The sequence below is a fragment of the Lithobates pipiens genome, unplaced genomic scaffold (genome assembly GCF_037356315.1).
Source record: "Lithobates pipiens isolate NorthernLeopardFrog02 unplaced genomic scaffold, aLitPip1_a1.2 Scaffold_19, whole genome shotgun sequence".
Taxonomy (NCBI): Eukaryota; Metazoa; Chordata; class Amphibia; order Anura; family Ranidae; genus Lithobates; species Lithobates pipiens.
The window spans coordinates 548,227,854-548,251,177 of record NW_027507764.1 but is presented as its reverse complement, the minus strand read 5'-3'; the positions used below and the strand labels follow the sequence as shown (position 1 = coordinate 548,251,177).

The following is a 23,324-nucleotide window of genomic DNA, read 5'->3' as shown; positions in this document are numbered from 1 at the left end:
GACTGTGTGTACAAGGGCTAACAGTGTACTTGGTCAAAAGAGGAAAGTGTACAATCTTTTAATTTAGCAATCAGGCCCTCAAGAGACATCCACTCTTGAGTTACCAGGGTGATTAGATTGGCATGCAGGAAGTAAGCCTTTCTGCTCTGAAATAATTGCAAGCCTATTTGACTAGAGGGGTGGCAGCCTTTGGGACAGTTATGCCAGGATTGCTTGGAAGATATAGGTAAGGGCTAGCTCGAAAGTCTGGTGCGGCCTTCATTCAACCTTACAAACTATGTGGTCAGCAAGTTTGGGACAAGAGAGATCAATTCTTTCTGGCTTTAGCAGCTTTTCTTTGATTGTTAGTGTCTCTTTTCATTCGTTCTTTCCCGCCCTATATTAGCTTTGGTATATCCCATTGTGTGCTGACATGAGGTGGGCCAGGAAAATGTAAAATTAGTATCAAATACTTACCATAATTTTTCTTTCCTGGCCCATCCCCATGTCAGAACAGTACTCCCCCCAGTGGCCTGTCGCAAACTAGGTTATTGAACATATTAGTGGGGGGGGGGGGGGGGGCTATTTTGTCTGCTTAGCCTCTTTTATCCAGCTTGGAACAGGTGGTTATGTGGGGCTCCAAAGGAGGTGTTAACCTATTGTGTGCTGACATGAGGATGGGCCAGGAAAGGAAAATGATGGTAAGTATTTGATAACAATTTTCCCTTATCTTGCAAACCTAGCCTGTTAGCCCTTGTACACACTGTCAGACATTCCGACAACAAAATCCAACGGATTTTGTCCGAAACTTGTGTTGCATGCACGCGGTCAGACTAAGTTGTCGGAAAATCCGATCGTACGTAACTTGATGACGTTATTTCGTTACGACGGGACTATATTCAGGCTAGTAGCCAATAGCTTTGGTCTAGGAATTTGATCTGAGCATGCGTGGCACTTTATCCGATCGGAATTCTCTACACAAAGACAAAGTCCGATCGGATCATGTTATCGGAAAGTTTTATAGCCCAGCTCTAAAAACTTTGTCCGTCGGATATTCCGACGGAAATAGTCCGATGGAGCCCACACATTAGATTATCCGACAACACGGTCCGATCAGACATTTTCCGTCGGAATGTCCGACCATGTGTACAAGGGCTTAGTGGGTCCTGAGGACAGGAGTTGAGAACCACTACTTTAGTCACACCTCATGGTTGGAATGAGGCAGAAGCCAACCAAGGTTTTCCTTTTAAAACCCCATATAAAATCTGTATAGATCACAACATAAATGAGAAAAAATAAAACCCAACAGCAGTGCCGAAACATAAACAATTACCTTTTGAACACATCAATTTTATTGTATAAAATATTCTGGGGGTTAGAAAAAAAGCTATTTGCATATAAGTTCAACTAAAATACCTGGACTTCAACACCTGCAAAAGTACAGGAACTATGAAAAATGAAAATAAACATTTTCAGCAAATCTCATCCTAGGAACCAGTCTTGTTAGACCTGTTTGATGACACGGGACTAACATGCTCTACCCCAGTTCCTCAGAAGGGCCACATTTTTTGTTTTTGTTGTAATAATGATATACAGTAGAAATTCAGAAGCATCTTGAAATGCAGCAACACAGTACAATAAATAGGCTCTTTACAAACAGCTAGATATATTTCCTAAAATGAGAGTGTATCCAAAGCCAAAACTTACTATTTTGGTCTTGGATAGTGTAAGATGAAATGGATGAAACCCACCTGTTTTTTGTTTTTTAAATAATGAGTGGGTTTGAGGCACTGGATTTAAAGCGAGGTTCCTTTTGCAGTGTACTGTATATGTTCTTTTATTTATTGTATGTATTTATTGATTGTATTCTTGTATACCTGATAAAGGAGAGTCCTTAGAAACCCCAAAGCATGTTGGTTTGTTTCTTTTGGATGCACTTCAGTTAAATAACATATTTGGTCCATCTCCCAAGCCTCAGGGAGGAGTTGGTCTCTCAGATGCATTTTACAGAGAGACGCATCTTACCAGGATAGTGGACTGGCACTGCCATGCTGAATCGAAACAATGGGTGGCCATAGAATTGGAGGATTCCAATGACACGACGAAGAGTTTGCCTTGGATCACCTCGCCCCTGCTGAAAAGCCCTTTATGGACCACCCCACCCTTGGCAGCATGCTGATAATTGCAAGGGATGCTTTCAGAAACTCTTCAAAATCATCAATACCTTCCCCCATGGTGCCTATACTGGGCAATCCAGAATTTGTACCAGGTCTCCAGAACCCTCATTTTCAGCGACTGGTTTAGAATGACTTCATTTATGTGATTATCTGGGGCCGGATGGCCAACTTTCCTCTTCTGCTTGCATAATGCCTGTAGACACCCCTCTTGAACTCTGGATTAGTCTTCAGTTGTGCAATTTCCTCCGTAGGTGTCTGCGCTCTTCAGGCACCCTACGCCAGCTTACGAACTAGAGCACATATGTCATAAGCAAGAGCTGATCCGTCACTCTCTCTCTTTGATTTACATCTCTCTGATCCGAACGGAGATGGTGTATATTCCCAGGTTCCTCTCTAAATGGGAATCGGACATTGAAACCCAAATAACATATTTGGACTTTCAGATATAAGTGTGACACTCCTTTCCTAAATCTCTCTTTTTTTTTTGTCCTTGTACTATTTGGAAGATTTATTTAAACTTCCTACCCTGTATGCCCCTTGGAACCATTCTGTACTACATCCAAAACTATCTAAGAGTTTGGATTTTAGATATTTTTTACAATTCCCTGATGCTCCTCCTTAACTCTAAAAGTCTAAAAATGGAAAAAAAACTGATGAATACTCACAACACAAGCGATGTGAATGCAGGGATCTCTCCCACCATTGGCTGCAAGCACCGATTAATGTTGTCTATCAGAACCATTTGACAGAAGCTGGTCTTAGACCGGCTTCTGTTGAACAGACGGCAGCACACTCAGAACTAGATTTTTGGTCCATGTATACCAACCTTAAAAAGGTAGGTCCGTGCAGTCAGCAGACTGTTATTGATTTCAGACAGGCTGCCTTCACACCCCTGCATGGAACATCTGTGCATCCTGGGAGGCTGAAGATGGCCTTTCCCAAGTGGGTATGGATCTTTACGACCATGTGAATGAGGCCTTACTTTATAACCCTAATATAAATGTCTTTAAACATTTTATTTTACAGCTACAAATCTTAGTTGTCATATGAGATTTTAGCTGAGGTGAAACACTGGTATTTATCACTGCATTAGACATAGACACATAGATCTGCTTGGAGGGCAATAAGTACTAGTAGTAATACTGTTAAGACAGATGAGCAAATGCTTCTTACTACACAGAAGGTGATCTGTGATTAGTGATGGTCCAGAAGTCTGGTTTCCAACCCTCTATAATGGAAACATCACAGTTTAGTTTCCTTAACAGCCCCCATAATGTCCCCCCAGCTACCCCAGGTCCCAAATGAGAAGCATGCACTGCTATGGCCCTTGTTACACCATTGTGTAGGAGCTTATGTAAGAAAGGCTTGCCAAGAGAAACATTTCTTCTTGAAGGCCATGCATCCATATCTCCCAACTGTCCTTGATTTCGAGGGACTGTCCCTGATTTGGAGCAAAGTCCCCCTGTCCCTCTTTCCTCCTCATTTGTCCCTCATGTTGGTCTGATCTCTATAGTTGTATATTATCTTCCAAAAGTGTTTCCCAGTGCTAAACCTTTCATCCAATTTCTAAATTGCTGCATTTGTAACTTTCAAAAGTCAATATAAAGGAATAGTAGTGGTAAAAAACAAGCACTTGTGGGTTTAACTTGCTTTTTTATTTTTTGTATAATTCTCCTTTAAGAGGGCGTGGCAGGGGGTGTGTCTTATGCCTACATACTTTTGCTAATAGGTGTCCCTCATTTCCATCTCAAAAAGTTGGGAGGTATGATACATGACATTTCAAAGCACTTGTCTGCATGTGCATCCCTTCATATAGTGGAAGTCAGAACTAGAGAGCAAACCTTCCAGTGTTGTTCCGCACACTTTGGAGAGATTTCTGCTCACTTCCTGTTGCGTTCCTTGGGACAGAAAGTGAAGCCTCCACAATGGCACAGAAAAAAAAAAGCCTTACAAAGATTTTAATCATGACCTACTCTACCTAAAACTAAAGACATTGATTTGGTTTTATATTTGCTTTAGAGTGTAACTGCACCAATCATGTCCCAATTTTTTTCGATAATATGTTTATTGAAAAGTTTTCCAAATACAAAAAATAAAGAAAAAACAAGAAAGGAAGGATTAACAACAAGTACATACGTCAAGAGGGATACTTGAAGGACAGTGACCAACCTAATACATCCAGGCGCATAAGAAAAGCGAACACGAAAAAGGTCGGCCTTGTCGAGTGTCCAACCGGGTTATATTACAGGGAATATACGATTGGAAATCAACAACAGAAGCTGCAGTATAACAGGCCTAGAATCAGCAGCAGGAGTTAAAAACAATTTAACAATCCAATGACATAGATTGGAGAAGAAAACCTTGGCAAAAAAGGGGGGGGGGAACAGAGGACACCCCATCAACCTCCCTGCCAACAGACCCAATCATTCCTCTACCAGAGGGGGAAGGGGAGAGAGAGGGTCAAATGCATGGGCAAGAAAAGGAAAGAGGTGAGAGGGAAAACTCTCCAGAGGAATAATAAGAGTGCCAAGCACTGGTGCAGGCCCAGCAATACATTTTTGACAAGTGGCTCTTCAATATAGTCAATGATTTCTCGCTGGATAGGGTACAGCTGAGTATACGACTGGAAAAGTGGCTTTTTGGCAAGGGGGATAAGTATATGTGTGCAGTTACAATTTAACCCACCCTGACTGGAAGATCCAATGCCATGCATGGCTGCGGTGAGGATCAGATTATTTAGAACTAATCTAGGAGGCAACAACAGACATGTACGCAGCCGAATAGCAGAGTAGGCGCAGGACATACATGGCAGGGTGTAAGTAGCTTACGATAACAAGGGGTTAAGAAAGGAAGAAAAAGAAGTTTAGGTCTTACCGGATTGGTAGCCGGGGCAGTAGGAGAGGAGTGTAGTTGATGTCCAAGGAAGGGTCGAGCAGAGGTCAGCAGTTTGGGAAGGAGAAGCGAGGTGAGAAGTTCCCGCCCGCCCGATGTTTTTTTTTTTTGAAGGTACACAAGGGTAGTGGTTATGGGTGGTAAGCGGCGTTGTGGTCTTTGACGACAAGGAAGAAAATTTTGGAGGTATTGGTTAAATGGTGGGACCCATTTCAGGTGTGGAGTCCTCCCGGTGGTCTGGTTGAAGTATAGACTACCGAGTAACATAATTTGGTGGGGTCTGTGGTCAGTTAGTGGTCCCCGAGGCAATTTCTGGTGGCTGGGGACAGATACTAACTTGAAAGGTATTACAGACCAAAAAAGTTGGAAGATGGGGTCGTCAGGGACCAGCAACAAAAAGGTATTGGGATTGGAGCTGGAAAGGTTTTGTTGTAAATAAAGTTTTTGTTTTTTTATTGAGTTTTTTGGTTATTTATTGTTAATAAAAGGCCGAACAGGCCATTTACATCCAGCAGGTGTCAGTGTCATTATTAATAAGTGTAAAGTCAGTAAAACATGTTTTGTTTTGGGGTAGTAAGGTATCTGACTGCCCTAGTCAAGGCACTTCTGAAATCCTCATTTATACTTATAAAGATTTTCAAAGCTGTTGTAAGATTTGTGTGCGACAGGGTCAATCCTTGACCTTGCTGAGAAAAGGGATAGGGGTACATCACCCCCTTTGCAGGTTTGCTGGTCAAATCACAAGTTTGGACCTACTGCCCTAGGGTGAACGTATCCCTGCTTTTGTCTTTCAGGTAGTCCTCCGCCTGGTGGTTATCTTAGCCTTAAAAAGGACCTGTGGCCAGGAGTAGAAAAGTCAAACATATTTAAAACGGGGAAGCAGGGACCTCCAGGTGCTTCCCCATTTAATTTTTTTTTAAATCTACAGTGCCCCCAAACCCCAGATACTGGGGAGCTCTGATTAAGGAGGAATGTATCAGGAGAACCACCGAATCATCACTTTTTGATTTGCCTGAATATTTGCATGCCTGATCTACAGAGGATCAAGAATGCCAGGCAATTGTCATTTATAAATTGTATGATTCTCTGTGGATTAGACCAGTGGTCATCAACCCCGTCCTCAGGGCCCACTAACAGGCCAGGTTTGTAAGATAACTGAAATACATCACAGGTGATATAATTTGCTGCTCAGTGATTGCAGTATTCTAGTCTGCATCGCCCCAAGGTAATACATAAAACCTGGCCTGTTAGTGGGCCCTGAGGACAGGGTTGATGACCACTGGATTAGATAATTCCATATGCAAATATTAAAGAGGATACTTTTTTTTTTTAAATCACAGATTTCCCTGATATTCAAGTTTTTTTCACTAATCACTAGCTCTGATATGGAATAATGAGGGGCCTCTGTGGTCACCAGCTCTGCTGTGCTCACTCGTGCCTCTCACCAGGTCTGGTCCTCGCTAGCCAATACTGAGGTGTAGGAGTGCGGCCAGTTATGCCTGATGAAGCCCCACTATGGAGAATGCGTTGTCAGACGGAATGAAGGTAATTTATTTATAGGATAAAAAATGCATATACGTGTTTCCTTTTGTGAAGACCATAGTAGCAAAAGTTAATCATTTAGTCAAAGGGCTTTATTTTTGTTTTTATTTTAAAGATTATTGCCCCCTGTTGTTTAACATAAAAATTCCCAAAATACGTACATGAATAGCACTTTCAGCTAAAAAAAAAGTCCATTTGAAATTTTTTTAAATTAAAATACATAGCCATTACATTTCCATTTTTATTTGTATTTTTTTGTGTATTATTCACTTTGGGAACATGGGGCTTTGTATATGAAAACTGGAAGGAAGGAAACAAGAAAGTGTTATCCATAGGAAAATGGCAGTTGGAATGCTGACAGTTTATGTGCAACACCTCTGTTTTCCTCTCCCTACACTTTTCACACATTGGCCACAGTACTAGCTAGGAACCAGTCCATTCAGCTAGGATTGTCTTGGCACTGAGGTCAGGCTCCTTCTGCGGGTCATTCTGGAACCCAGACCATTGTCTTTCAGTTTATCAGGTGATAATGCTCTCTTGCTTTTTTTCATTCATTGACTTGTATCAGTTTCCAACAGGTCCATCTGGTTTAGCTTGTTCCAGGTTACTGCCCCCTCCACCTTCTGAATCCCAGCACCGTGCTACAACCATAGCAAACTGTGACTGCAAAGGCAAAAATCTGTGAACACAGAAAAAGGGAAAATGTCAGTATTCATATAAATAGATGCAACTTTTTGTTCTTAGTTGAACCAAGAGTAGTCTTGTACAATATTAGCTATGGAGTAATGCAGAAAGAATGGAAAGTTAGTGATACCCTTTACTGGTAAAAATACAAGCTTTAGAAGCCTATTCGTTTTTTTTTTCTCACGCATTATAATGAGGAAGAAGCCCAACGGTGTTTTGAAAGCTTTCAACTTAGGCCTCGTTTACAATTTGTATGCATCCATGCCATGTATGAGGGTTGTTACTCCCATGGGGATGTATAGTTGTTCCGTGTGACTGCTTAGCATGTTTTTTTTTTTATTATTAACCACTTAAAAAAGAGGAAATAGTCTTTATTTTTTTTTAAACCACTTAAAGTGGGGTGCCCCTAAAAAAAAAAAAAAAATTTAAAGTCAGCAGCTACAAATACTGCAGCTGCCGACTTTTAATAATCGGACACTTACCTGTCTCAGGGTCCAGCGATGCAGGGAACAAAGCCCCCCCTCGTTCCACACTCCGCTTGTGGCGCCGTCATTCGTACTGTGGGCACCACAGCCAGGCACCCACTGTGCATGCGCGAGCGGCGCAGGGCGCCGTGATACGCCGCACAGTCATCTGGGACACGTGACTGTGAGGCGCGAGGGGAAGTGATGTCACCAGCCAAGGAAGAAGGCAGACTACGAGGGACCCCCTAGCAACAGGTATTTAGAGGTGAGTAAAAACATTTTTTTTTCCAATTATTTTTTATTTATTTTTTTAAGATTTTTAATCACTTTTTTATTTTTTGGTGGCAACACAACTTTAAGGACCGAGTCTCTTTTTGTGATGTGTTGTTTACAAGTTAAAAACAGGGTTTTTTTTGCTAGAAAATTACCTAGAACCCCAAACATTATACTTTTTTTTATAACACCCTAGAGAATAAAATGGCGGTTGTTTCAATACTTTCTGTCACATCGTATTTGCTCAGCGGTCATACAAGCGCGCATTTTTTGGAAAAAATACACTTTTTGGAATTTAAAAATAAGACAACAGTAAAGTTAGCCCATTTTTTTTTTAATTGTGAAAGATAATGTTACACCAAGTAAATTGATACCCAACATGTCACGCTTCAAAGTTGCACCCGCTCGTGGAATGGCAATAAACTTTTACCCTTAAAAATCTCTATAGGCGACGTTTAAAAAAATTCTACAGGTTGCATGTTTTAAGTTACAGAGGAGAATTAGAATTATTGCTCTCGCTCTACCGATTGTGGCGATACCTCACATGTATGGTTTAAACACCAGTTTTCATATGCCGGCACTACTCTACGTATGCGTTCGCTTCTGTACGTGAGCTCGCTGAGACGGGGCACGTTTAAAAAAAAAATTTTTTTTATTTCTTTTACCTTTTATTTTTTATTTTTACACAGTTTTTTATTTTTTTTATTGTGTCACTTTTATTCCTATTACAACGAATGTAAACATCCCTTGTAATAGAAAAAAGCATGACAGGACCTCTTATATATGAGATCTGGTGTTAAAAAGACCTCAGATCTCATATTTACACTTAAATGCAATAAAAAAGAAATAAATAAAAAATGTATAATTTACATTTTTTTTTTCTTAAGTGGCCCTTTAAGAGATATGGGCGGAAGTGATGTTTTGACAACGCTTCCGCCCTGCATTGTTATGTTGACGGGTGTAGGCCATCTTCCCCTCACTCGCCTCCATGCCCAGCAAGGGCGAAGATCCAATCACCTCCGCTGCTGCCAATGGCTCCAGTAAGCGGCGGAGGACACTGGAGCACAGTGGTAGGCCCTCTCCCACCACCAATAAAAGTGATCTCACAGCGAATCCGCCGCAGAGACCACCATTATCAGAAACTGGTCCGCCGGCCAAACAAGGGGATACTGGGGTTATTGCATCTAGTTGCTGCCATAACAACGATATCCCCCTTCAAAGTGAGGACGTATATGAGCATGCGGCTGTCCCGAAGTGGTTAATTGTACCTACAGGTAAGCCTATACTAAGGCTTACCTGTAGGTATTGTAAATATCTCCTAAACTTGCACCGTTTAGGAGATATTTACTATATATGCCGCCAACATAATCGGCGCATGCGCTCTGAATAAACACTCATGCCGTTTCTTCAAGGCCGTGACCGGAGGCTCCCACGCGCATGGGGAAGATTATGTCAGTCGTCTCAGTGGTGTGCGGACATCGCTGCAGGGCTTCGTTCTAAAGCAAGTATTTCATAACGCGCTAGTATACACACTACAGCTCTCTGCCTCGCGGAGTGGTGAGAACCAAGCCATCTGCGGTGTTCGATGGATTGGAAGACCTCTGTAATTAAGCATTTATAAATGCACATGTTTTTGCAGAAAACATAGTTACATAGTTAGTAAGGTTGAATAAAGACACCAGTCCATCCAGTTCAACCTGAGCGAGTGTCTACAATTGTCCCTATCCCTGTACATTGCACACTCACATTGGTCCCTACCCTCAAGGAGCCCACAATCCAAGGTCCCCATTCATATACTAGGGCCAATTTTGGACAGAAGCCAATTAACCTACCTGCATGTCTTTGGAGTGTGGGAGGAAACCGGAGTACCCGGAGGAAACCCACGCAGGCACAGGGAGAACATGCAAACTCCAGGCAGGTAGTGTCAAGGTGAGTGCTACCCACTACACCACTGTGCCGCCCTAAAACCAAAATGTGGATTTATTATTGCAGACGTGCCCTCTGGCTTTTAGCCTGTACTTCCTGGGCTTTCTGTTTGAAAGCTGGAGGACAAGTATAGTGGACTATAGTGGACTATTACAGCAAGTCCGTCTGCTGCGGTGGAATGAATGAATGGCAGGGTAGTGTGGGCGCACGGTTTTCAAAAAGTGACAGCGGGTGTCAGGAGAAGATCCCCGACTGTCACGGGGGTGGAGGGATATCGAGGACAGAGGGGGCAGGAGCTGGAACATGTTACATGTTCCACTCTAAATAAGGTGAACTTAGCCTTAAAATATTTGACTTTTTGTACTTTTACCTGCAGTTTAGTGCTAAGTTCTCTTTAAACATTAGGCCAACAGTTTCTATGAAAAGCAGATTTTTAAAACAGGAATTTTGTGAATATATTTAACGAAATGTAATGACTAGAAAAGCATTTAGAAGATGACAGATGTTTAAATAAGGAAAGCCAAAATTATAACTGTAAAAGTATTTATTGACCCCTCTCTTGAAGTGAAGGCATTTCTTGTGTTTGCTGTCCTCAGGTATTTGTCTGAAGGGCTCATACCAACATTACTCCAAGGAGACAGGCATCTACAAGTGACAATCTGACCATTCAAGTGGTGATAAGATCTCTCAACAGCTTCTCGACAAAAGACTTAGGGCTCATGCACATTGGACGTCTCTAATGTAGTTGTTACGGGCATCTGGCATTTTTTTTTTTTTTTCCCACCTCTAAATGCCCCTGCATTGTGGCCTATATGTCCATGCACGAATAGAAGTTTGGAGGCAGGGGCATTGAGAGGCAGAAAGAAAAAAAAAAATCTACTACCAGCACGTCTAGCTGCAACCGTGTTTTGGCAGAAAAAACACTTGACGTCTGTAAATGCATGTCAATGTTAGATGTGTTTAGCGCTTGAGTGGTCATTCATTTCAATGGTCAGAATTTTTTATTATTCTGGCCCAGGAAATAATTAAGGCCCCAGTGATTGATGCTTGTAAACGCGTCTAAAGCGTTTACAAGCACCAATCGTTTTTTTCTACAACAAAGCTGCTGCCAGGAGTAAAGGCTTCTAGGAGAGATGTCAAAATGTCCAGTGTGCATGAGGCCTTAACAGCAGCCGGGAGACCCCTTGCTCCGTTGTTCTTCTATGGCTTCTCAGGGATACAAGGATAGGCAATGGAAGCACTTGTTCTTCCATCTCTCCTCATTCCTGACTTTGTTGCCGAACTGAGAAGAGAGTAGTAGGGTCTTTCACACCAACAAGCTTTTTGCATCTTTAGATGATGATCACTGCTTGGCCCCTTTGCTGCAGATAAATAGCATTTGAAAAAAACACCACAGTCTCCTTTCATCTCTATAGATCAAGGGTCTCAAAACTTTCTAAACAAAGGGTAAGGTTATTATCTTAAAGACTTTAGAGGGGCTGGACTGTGGCCAGTAGGAGTCGAAAATGTCCTGGTGTTGGTAACAATGCCCCGTCACTGGTGTCAGTGAGAGAACTAGTGCCCCATCATTGGTGTCAGTAAAAGGAAAAGTGCCCCATCATTGGTGCCAGTGAGAGGAATAGTGTCCCGTTGTTGGTATCAGTGTAGGATTAATGCCCCCATTGTTGGTGTCAGTTGGAGGACTAGTGTCTCACTGTTAGTGTCAGTGGTAGAAATAGTGCCCCATCATTGGTGTCACTGGGAGGAATAGTGTTGCACTGTTGGTGTCACTGGGAGGAATAGTGTTGCACTGTTGGTGTCACTGGGAGGAATAGTGTTGCACTGTTGGTGTCACTGGGAGGAATAGTGTTGCACTGTTGGTGTCACTGGGAGGAATAGTACCTCCTTGTTCGTGTCAGTGGGAGGAATAGTACTCCATCATTGGTGTTAGTTGGGAGGAATAGTGTCACACTGTTGGTGTCAGTGGCAGGAACTATGCCCCATTCTCATGTCATTGGAATTATTATTGCCACAGAAGCTGGATCAAGGTAAGCAAAGGGCCACATCCGGCCCCCCGGACCGCAGTTTCAAGACCACTGCTATAGATAAATGAAGTTATCATTCAGACTCTGGGCTTTTTTTCCAGAGGGAACGTGGAGGCATGCATCACAGAATGTTTGTACAGGCAAGGATATTTGGGTATGCAGACAAGCATCCCAATATATCTCTCCTAGCACCCCAAAGCAACAGCTGCCATAGAGCCTCCTATATCCTATGAATATTGTTTAATAGCATCCCTAGCTGGCAGTAGGTTGTCAGCATTAGCAGATGCCAGGCAGTGGGGCTAGCTAAGTGCAGGCGGACCACAGATTTGTCTTGGCCACTAAGCTTTCTTTTAGGTAAACTAAACTGGCTGTCTTTAGTGGTCCTCAAAGAAGGAGGCTTGGCAGCCAGCCTTGTTGCAGCCTAGACTACACCCCCCCCCCCCCCCCCCCACTTCCCTCCGCTTCCCAATCGTCTCCGGGCTTACTGGACCAATCTGTGACTGGGCAGGAAGCCAAGTGAGGGCAAGACAGCCCCCACTCAGCTCTATGCCCTTGGAGGACCGGAGAGATGTCTGACGTCACTTCTGCCTTCCGGCCTTAAACATTTGATTTTTTTTTCCCCATCTACTAAAAGGCAAAATTACTTTATTTTTTTTTTGCTTTTAACTGTAAACAGTTTAACTGGGACTTTTTTTACCTCGATCTCGCAATAAAGCGGTCCTGTCCTGTTTATTTCTATTACAAGGGATGTTTACATTCTTTGTAATACAGTAGGAATAAAAGTAATAAAAAATGTTTATTTTTTTTAAAAAGGACAGTATCACAATAAAAAGTAAAATAAATAAGAAAAATAAAAATGTAAAAGCAGTCTGTCTTTCGGAGCTCGAGCACAGAAACAAACGCATACGTAAGACGCATCCACATATGTAAACAGTGTTCAAACCACACATGTGAGGTATCGCCCCGATCGTTAAAGCAAGAGCAATAATTCTAGTGCTAGACCCCTTCTGTAACTCTAAACAGTCAACCAGTAAAAATGTTTAAAGCGTTGCCTATGGCGATTATTGTCGCCATTCCACGAGTGTGCGCAATTTTAAAGCATGACATGTTAGGTATCTAATTAGTGTAACATCATATTTCACGTTGTACAAAAAAAATGGGCTAACTTTAATGTTTTTTTTTAATTTAAAAAAAAGTGCAAATACAGTGTGAGATAAAGTATTGCAATGATCACCATTTTATTCTCTAGGGTCTCTGCTAAAAAAGAAAATGTATAATGTTTGGTGGTTCCAAGTAATTTTCTAGAAAGAAATACAAATTTTAACTTGTAAACAAAAAGTTCCAGAAAAGGCCTGGTCTTAAGGCTGGGTTCACACTGCTGCGGGGGGAGATCCGGATGTGATTCGCACCGCAAATCACATCCGATCTCCGTAGCGATGCGAGTTCAGCCATACAGATAGTATGGCTGAATTCGCATCGCTCCCGCAGCAAACTCGCACGGGACCCTTTTTTTGGTCCGCAACAGAATCGGATCGCATGGGGGTTCACACCATGCGATCCGATTCCTGTGCGAGTCGGCAGATCGCACTGCGATATGCGGACGGATCTGGGGGTGTCATTAACATAACATTGACACTCCCAGCCTTCCGCATAGGGCAGTGTGAACTGCCGGCGGGAGGTGTGCGATGCGGGAAAACGCCGCGGATTCGCGGCGTTCCCGCATCGCAGCGGTGTGAACCCGGCCTAAAGCACGAGTCCTGCAAATTTTTTACTTATTTTTTTAAAAGTCAGCAGCTACAAATACTGCAGCTGCTTGCTGACTTTTAAAATAAGGACACTTACCTGTCACAGGGTCCAGCGATCTCGGCACTCGAGGGCGAACCGTCCCTTGGTCTTTGGATGCTGTTGCCACCATCTTCGGTAGGGGAATCAGGAAATGAAGCCTTGCGGCTTCACTTCCCAGTTCCCTACTGCGCATGCACGAGTCGCGCAGCACAATGAGAATGGTCCCCGCTGTCTCTGGGACCAGTGTATGTCCCAGCAGACAGCACGGTGGGATGGGAAGAGGCATAGACTCCCGTGGGAGTCTATGCCTGGAAGTGGGTGCAAATACCTGTCGGCGGCAAATACCGGAGGAGGGGGGAGGGTTCCGAAAAGCGGAGGCTCCGTTTTCGTGTGAACCCCGGCTTTAAAGTGGTTAGTTCCAAAAGAGTGAATTGCAACTATGAGGCTCATGGCACTGCTACTTATCAGGAGGAAGTTAGGGCAAGATACAGAAAATCTTTTTTGAGTACTGCTTAGACACAATTAACATTTCTAGATGTTCCCTATAGGGCAGAAAACCTTTAACTTTTGATTTCAGTTCTACCTAAAAATACCTTGTCGCCAGATCATTTATTTCAAGAAAAAAATTCCCATAAGATTATATGTGCACTTAAAATATTTTGTGCACGCAGTTTACCTGCAATGCCTCCCTCGTGTATGTTGAAGGAAGCAACAGCAAGTAGCTTTAGATCAGGGGTGGCCAACCAGACAAAGACCAAGAGCCACATTTTTTACCGAGTTACCGCAAAGAGCCACATCATACGCATGGGCACACATGAACATCACCCCATCCCTTTCTCATACACACATACTTTTGCTCAGCTGGATTTATTGTAAAATGTCACACACTGTTTTAACACTACAAAGACCACAGGTCAGTAATCTTCCTTTGAAAGTACATCCATGTGACAGAAGACAGCAGCTCATCTAATTTCCAAAATACAAATTGTCTTACAAACAGTGAACTGGTCAGGATAACAATAAACAGTTAATGGGTCTTCTAGCCTGAACTAGCAGTAAATTCTTCCAAAAAACATCACAGAAAGCATGCAGCACACACAGAGCTCTGGATAAATAAGTGAAAAGAAGCTGAAATGGTTAACAGCCAGCAGTGTATCACACTATCAATAGACAGAGAATGTGCTGAGCAGATCTTATCAGTGTTCAGGTGAAACTGTTATTAAAAAAAAAAAAGTACAGAGCAAGACAGAGGGAGAAGGGAGGACAGATCAGTAACCTGCACACTTGTGGCCATACCTTTTTGTATCTCATCGGCTTCAGATACAGCGTGTTTCTCCTTCCTCTGCCCCCCTTCAGCCTCACTCCAGCGCCTATGTATTCAAATGTGGCGGGCTGGGGACACTACATGCTGATTGGCTGTTGATGTGTGGGAGGAGCGGAGGAGTGCAGAGACTCGGGCTGCCTGTCACCGCAATGAAACAGCCCGAACGCAAGAGCCGCAGGAAACCGATCAAAGAGCCGCATGCGGCTCGAGAGCCGCGGGTTGGCCACCCCTGCTTTAGATAATGTGAAATATATATATATATATATATATGCTCATTGTACCTTTCTATCCAGCAGGTGGCACTGTGGTATGATAGTGTGTTCTATGGTAAAGTAATAACAAGATGTTCTATCAACGTTAAGTGCATGTACTTGTATTTTCCTGTTTCCTGTAAGACATGCGTTGCTAATCCTCCATGAAAGTAAAGTATTCTCCGCATACAACAAGCCTCCAAGCGCACGATTCAATAACCTGCTAATAGTTTAGACATCCAAAAGTCCTGAGACTGTTGCTGCACATCCATCTTGGATGTGTGGTCAGCAACCCCAGCAGAACGAGAGCTGTCAATCAAGGGACACGCTATAGAATTCTCTATCTCTACTTCCCTGGCAGCTACATAAAAGGTTATGTAGGGAGGTGCCCAATAGCTGGGCCAGCAGAGACAGTAATAAGACACTCCCAGAAAGGTAGAGAGCTATGACAGGCAAGGAGGGAGAAGGCTTTGCTAGGGAATTGATTAGTCAAATTTTCTAGCAAGTTCAAAACCACATTGCAAGTTAATAAAAATGTCTAAAAAGTAAAAACACTGGATGTAAAACACTAGAATTGCCCTTTTACCCTCACATTTTTAAATTTTTAACAGTGTTTCTTTAACCACTTGCTTACTGGGCACTTAAACCCCCCTCAGTCCCAGACCAATTTTCAGCGCTGATGCACTTTGAATGACAATTGCGCGGGCATACAACACTGTACCCAAATGACATTTTTATCATTTATTTCCCACAAATAGAGCTTTCTTTTGGTGGTATTTAGTTACAGCTCGGAGTTTTATTTTTTGCTAAACAAACAAAAAAAATGCAAAAAAAAAAAATCATGTTTTAATAGTTTGTTATAAAATTTTGAAAATGGGTCATTTTTCTCCTTCTTTGAAGTGCGCTGATTAGGCGGCACTGATAGGCTGCACTGGTGGGCACTGATGGGCTGCACTGGTGGGCACTGATAGGCTGCACTGGTGGGCACTGATAGGCATAGTTAAGGTGGCACTAATAGGCACAGATAAGGCGGCACCGATGGGCACAGATAAGGCGGCACTGATGGGCAAAGATGGGCACATATAAGATGGCACGGATGGGTGGCACGGATGGGTGGCACGGATGGGCACTGATAGGTACCACTGATAGATGGGACTGATGGGCACTGATAGGTGGCTCTGATAGGTGGCACTGCTGGGCACTGATGGGCGGCACTGCTGGGCACTGATGGGCGGCACTGGGGTGCAGCACCTTTGAGGCAGATTGTGGGCACTGCTGGGTGGCACTGTGGGTGGCACTGCTGGGTGGCACTATGGGCACTGCTGGGTGGCACTGATGGGGGCACTTACTTTTAATAAGTGGGGCACTGCAGGGGGCAGGTGGTCGCTAGCAGGGCTGGCCATGATCGGGACTGATGTCCCGATCACGGCCGCCGGTGATCGGCTTTTTTTTTTCTCCTCGCGCTGTCAGCGGAATAATAGCCGATTACCGGCTCCGTTATATCACATGATCAGCTGTCATTGGCTGACAGCTGATCCCGTGATAAGGGGTCGGGATCGACCCCTTGCACGGATCGGTGATCAGGCGAGTCTCATGGACTCGCCGATCACAGAGCGCGCCGCGCGCGCCCCTCAGGGGGCGCGCAGGCCGCTCGTACACGGGACGACGTCAATAGACGTAGTCCCGGAAAAGGAGATCCGCGCTGTAGCCGTCAATTGACTATAGCGCGGATCTCAAGTGGTTAACCACTTTACGACCGGTGTTCTGGCATATAGTGTCCTGCCATCATATAGTTTCCTGCCATCATATAGTGTCCGCCCCGTACTGCGCATGCGCAGCTCTTGGGCAGTAGGGAGCAGAAGAAGCTTCCGAAAATCTCAGAAGATGAACGGTGCCTGCGCCGTGAGTCGAGGTGGTAGCCCCACCATCCAAGCAGACATATGGCTGGCAAAATTAGAGGGCCCCACGCGGGCTCGCTTCGCTCGCCACGCTTCGGGCTCGGCCTCGCTGCGCTCGGCTCTTTTTATTCCAACTCTATGTCCGCTTGGATGGTGGGGCTAGAACCTGGACTCACGGCACATTTTTGGAATCTGTGTCTGCTGTGTACTGCACATGCGTAGTACACAGCGGACACTATCCCATGGGGGACTCTATGTGACAGGACACCGGCGCACGCCGATGTACGTCCATTTTTTGAAGAGGGATATCTCGGTAACGGCAGCAGCTGCTGCCACAACCAAGATATCCATCTCTTCAGGCGCGGGTCGTGTGTACGATAATGGTGGTTCACCGCGAGACCACCGTAATCGGCGGCGGGAGAGGTGCCACCCCCCGCCACTCTCACGCCCTCTAACGCTTACCGGAGCCGTAGGTAGTGGTGGAGGCGATCGGGGCCTGCCTTGTCTGTGGTATGGAGGCCAAGATGGCCCGCACCTGTCTCTATACCATAGCAGGACGGAAGCGGCGTCAAAACGTCACTTCCACCCATACCTCTTAAAAGGCACATTTTTTCAATGTCATTTTTTCAAATGACAATTATTATTATTATTATTATTTTTTATTGCATTTAAGCCCAAATATGAGATCTGAGGACTTTTTGACCCCAGATCTCATATTCAAGAGGACCTGTCATGCTTTTTTCTATTACAAGGGATGTTTACATTCCTTGTAATAGGAATAAAAGTGATCCATTTTTTTTTTTTTTTTAAACAGTGGAGAAATAAAATCAAATAAAATAAATAAGGTTTTTTTTAAAACACCCCATCCCGACGAGCTCAAGCGCATATGTGAGTAGTGCCCGCATATGAAAACGGTAGTCAAACCACACATGTGAGGTATCACCGCGATCGGTAGAGCGAGAGCAATAACTCTAGCACTAAACTTCCTCTGTACATGCAAACATGCAACCTGTAGAATTTTTTAAATGTCACCTATGGAGATTTTGTAGGGTAAAAGTTTGACGCCATTCCACGAGCGGGCGCCATTTTGAAGCGTGACATGTTGGGTATCAATTTAATATGCATAACATTATCTTTCAAAAAATTGGGCTAATTTTACTGTTTTCTTATTTTTTATTCAAAAAAGTTATTTTTTTCCAAAAAAAGTGTGCTTGTAAGACCGCTGCGCAAATACAGTGTGAAAAAAAGTATTGCAATGACCACCATTTTATTCTCTAAGGTGTTAGAAAAAAAAACAATATATAATGTTTGGGGGTTCTAAGTCATTTTCTAGCAAAAAAAAAACCTGTTTTAAACATGTAAACACAGAGTCTAAAAAAGAGGCTCGGTCCTTAAGTGGTTAAAGCAAGATTAAACCCAAAAGCAAACATTTATTATTATTGCAGCTTGCCAATTCTTAGATGTGATAGCTGTATTTGTTTTCTTTTTTAAGATTTCTTTCTTCTACTTCCATCTAGTAATGAAGCTAGTAAATCTGTTTTTCACAGCACAAGCTTTCCAGCAGAAAGGATCAGTTAACATGGATGAGACAAAGCATTTTACACTGGCAAGGATGCTTTAAGTGATCAGCTTTTATTTATTCAGGCAAAACATTTATCCCAAAAAGGAAAAAAACGTGAGCTAGAGTTTGACTTTAGTGTGTTAATGGTTCTAAATCTGCTAATACATTTAAAGTGGTTGCAAAGGCTCAGGGTTTTTTACCTTCATGGATTCTATGCATGAAGGTAAAAAAAAAACTTCTGTTTGCAGCAGCCCTCCAGTGCCCCCTAAAACTTATCTGGGCCCCATCTTGATTCAGCGATGTGCACGAGAGTCTTAGCTCTCCGGCAACCCTCTGTCCTCATTGGCTAAGACAGTCAATCACAGCCAGTGAGCCAATGAGTAGAGAGAGGGGCGTGGGGCCGAGCAACGGCTCTCTGTGTGAATGTACATGCAAAGCAGCTGCTTGGATGCCCCCAGAGCAAGCTGCTTGCTCTGGGGGCATTTGGCAGGAGGGAGGGGCCAGGAGCACTGACGGGAGACCCAATAAGAGGCGGATCAAGGCTGTTCTTTGCAAAACCATTGCATAGAGCAGGTACAGTGGGGAAAAATAATTATTCAATCCCCTGCATTTTGTAAGTTTGCCCACTTGCAAAGAAATTAAGGGTCTATATATTTCTTTTTTTTCATAAGTGTATTTTAAATAATAGAGACCGAATATCAACCAAAAATCCAGAAACAACACACAATACAATGTTATAAATTCAGTTGCAGTTCAGTGAGTAAAATAAGTATTTGATCCCCAAGCAAAACATGACTTAGTACTTAGTGGAGAAAACCCTTGTTGGCAAGCACAGAGGTAAGACATTTCTTGTAGTTGGTTACCAGGTTTACACACATCTCAGGATGGATTTTGGTCCACTCTTTTTTACAGATCTTCTCTAAATCCTTATGGTTTTTTGGCTGTCGCTTAGCAACTCAAAGTTTCAGCTCCCACCTATAGGATTAAGGTCTGGAGACTGACTAGGCCACTCCATGACCTTAATGTGCTTCTTCTTGAGCCACTCCTTTGATGCCATGGTGGTATGTTTTTGGTCATTGTCCTGCTGGAAGACCCATCCACGACCCATCTTGAGTGCTCTGGCTGAGGGAAGAAGGTTCGCATCCAAGATTTTACAATACATGACTCCGTCCATTGGCCCCTCAATGCGGCAAAGTCAGCCTGTATCTTTGGCAGAGAAACAGCCCCAAAGCATAATGTTTCCACCTCTGTGCTTGACTGTAGGGATGGTGTTTTTAGGGTCATAGTCGGCCTTTTTCTTCCTCCAAACATGGTGAATAAGGGTGAGCTCAGGCGTGTTCGCATACGCCACGTGCAGAGCCCACCAGGAAGTCGGCATGACGCTGCGAGCTGGATTAACGTAGGGGCTATTGGAGCTGCAGCTCCAGGCCCCTACCTTAATATAGGCCCAGCCACCCAAAAAGGACATGGAAAGCAATGGGCCAACCCGAAGAGATCTCCCCTGACGGGCCCTGCATTCCACATGCAACTTCTGGGCAGGGTGGTGAGATTGATAATGGGCACTGCATGAGCAGTCCTAACAGAAGCCTGGGGCACGCCAATGCAGGGCTCTTACAGAAGTCTGGGGCTTCCATAGAGTTAGGTCTGCACAGCTGCACTCTTTCAGCTCAGAGTGCACGCCAATGCACGGCCCTTACAGAAACGTGGCAAATTAAATGCCTGGCTTCTCTAGTGTTATGCCTGTGTGGCTGCTCACTTTTGAGTTTGGGCACACGCCAGCACAGGCTCTTGGAAAGCAGAAGGGTGGCCAGTAAAAGGTCCACCAAAATCCTCAGCACCAAGCACATGATGCTCTTAATCTGGCCCTGGCTGTGCTAATCACAGGCAGTGAGACATTGCCCCGATGCGCGGCTGCAGAGATCGGGCAATGTCTCACTGCCTGTGATTAGCGCAGCCTGGCGGGCTCTGCACGTGGCGTATGTGAACATGCCTGAGCTCATCCCTAATGGTGAATCAAGTTAATGTCAAAGAGCTCAATTTTGGTCTCATCTGACCACAGCACTTCCTCCCAATCCTTCTCTGAGTCATTTAGATGTTCATTGGCAAACTTGACCGGCCTGTACATGTGCCTTCTTGAGGATGGGGACCTTGGAGGCGCTGCAGGATTTCAGTCCACAGTGGTGTATTGTGTTACTAATGGGTTGTTTGGTGATAGGGATGAGCTCAGGCATGTTTGCATGGTCCACGTGCTGAGCCCGCCAGGAAGTCGGCGCAGAGCTGCGCTAATCACAGGCAGTGAGACATTGCCTCGCTGTGCGGCTGCAGACATCGGGCAATGTCTAAATGCCTGTGATTAGCGCAGAGCAGCACTGCGCTGACTTCCTGGTGGGCTCTGCACGTGGACCCTGTGAACACGCCTGAGCTCATCCCTATTTGGTGACATGCTTTGAGATCATTCACAAGCTCCTCCCATGTAGTTCTAGGCTGAGCTCTCATTTTTCTTATGATCATCCTTACGCCATGAGGCGAAATCTTGCATGGAGCTCCAGACCGAGGGCGATTGATGGTTATTTTGTATTTCTTCCATTTGCGAATAATCGCTCCAACAGTTGTCTCCTTCTCACCAAGCTTCTTGCTGATGGTCTTGTAGCCCATTCTTTGGTGTTGCCAATGATGGTGAGGTTTGAATGAAAGAGATTCTGTAGACAGGTGTCTTTTATACACATAACAAGTTGCCGTCAGGAGCACCTTCTTAAATTGACTGGACTAATCCGTGTACCACATGAGCACATACTGTAGCCAGTCTGTGGGAGCCAGAATTATTGGTTGGTAGGGGATCAAATACTTATTTTACTCACTGAACTGCAACCCTTCTCCCAAATAACCTCCTCTGCTCATTCCTCCAGTGTCTCACTAATACAGGAGGTGTGTTACTGGCCAGATCACCCGGTGAAAACAGAGGGAGAAAAGCCAAAGAAAAGAAAACCGATGCAACCACCACATCGAACGATTGGTAAGCTGCAATATATTACATTTGTGGCTTGGCATACTCTTTTGCACATTTACTTACTGTTGCTGCTACATTCAGTCCAATCTTGCGGTTATCGAGCTTCAAAATGGTGCTGTTGGAATTTTTCTCTAGATTTGCTAAAGCTGACACAGCTGCTTGCAGGACGAATGCTCCAAAGTAGAACACGAAGGTGATAAAGTGGTATGCCAGGTCCTGAAAAAGAAATAGATATGATCTAAAATGTCTATTACACATGTCAAAGGTTTTTTTTTTAAAGGTGCACCAGGGATGTCTGTCATTGGATGATTATATATATATATATATATATATATATATATATATATATATATATATATATATATATATATATATATATATATATATATATATATATTAATAATAATAATAAATAATAATATACATTAGAGAGATTTCCCCTCATTTAGGTTGCATTCACACCTCAGTGAAATGCAGGCGGTTCTAGGGATATTTTTTATTTTTGAGTTTTTGGGCATTTATACAAGCATTTTCCAATTTTGTTTTAGTCAATGGAAACCACTGATGGGGATCAGTTCTTGCAGGCTAAACAAAATTAAAGTATTATTGATTTGCTTGCTGTCATTGCCACTGATTTATATTACTTTTGACAATTACATATGACAACTTGAAATTGCTGCATGTAGAATCACAAAAATATTTAAAAGTGGAAAAGTCCCAAAGTGAAACATGTTATCAGAACACCGATCACACTTCAGTTTTGTCTTAAAGATACAGTAATAAGGTGGGGCTGTGAATGCCAGCTCTCCCATACACACCCATATCTCAAGAACAGAAAATGATGCAACCTGCCATAACTTGTACACAGGCAACACCTAACAGCCTTTTGTATCTCAAACCACAAGCGCCCGATTAAAGGGCTTGGGACAGTCTCAATATATAGTTCTAATCGGCACCTTTGAAATATAGATCTTTTTTTCTAGCTATTCTACATAGCATATAAAGCAGTGTGTAGAAAGGCGCAGATAGTGAAACCAACACAAAATGAGCAGGCTGCATGTAATCTGATGTTACACTTTCTAATCCTTTTTTATTGGAGGTGCCCTTGAAATTATTTTTAGGTTTTGGGGAACCCCAACTAAAACTAATTAGCAGTTAGAGCTCAACTCTAACTGCCCATCTTAAAACAACACAGCGATCAGATGAGGTTGTAAATTTGCTGCGACTACATTGTCTTTCTTCATGGCTGAGGCAAAAATTATACCCCCTGTCCCTTTTCGTGGGGGTAGTATCACCGCCAAACACAATCCAATCAGATTAATTGGGCCATGCAGGCCAAATGCTAGGCTTGTGGATGTGGCATGGTATTCCCAGTCAAAAACCCCAGTCGGTCATTAAAAAAACCCCCAAAAAACAGACATTCAGGAGGCAACAGTGTTGCTTCCCGAATGCTGGTTAGCTATTCCCTAAAAATCTATTTTCAGAGACTATTGCAGGTGGAAACTGTGATCAGTAAGTTTTTATAAAAAAAAAAAAA

At 43.5% G+C, this 23,324-nt stretch overlaps 1 protein-coding gene across 1 annotated transcript in view; it reads right to left on the bottom strand.

Moving 5' to 3' along the window:
* Window positions 1–6,817: 6,817 nt before the first annotated feature.
* MAL2 (mal, T cell differentiation protein 2) overlaps window positions 6,818–23,324 on the bottom strand; it is a 113,853-nt gene continuing 97,346 nt past the window's right edge. The window contains exons 3-4 of the mRNA XM_077493270.1: window positions 21,851–22,003; window positions 6,818–7,269 (exon numbers count right to left, since the gene is read on the bottom strand). Of these exons, the coding sequence (XP_077349396.1) occupies window positions 7,195–7,269; window positions 21,851–22,003 (228 nt within the window). The 3' untranslated portion in view covers window positions 6,818–7,194. The remainder of the gene's footprint in view (window positions 7,270–21,850; window positions 22,004–23,324) is intronic.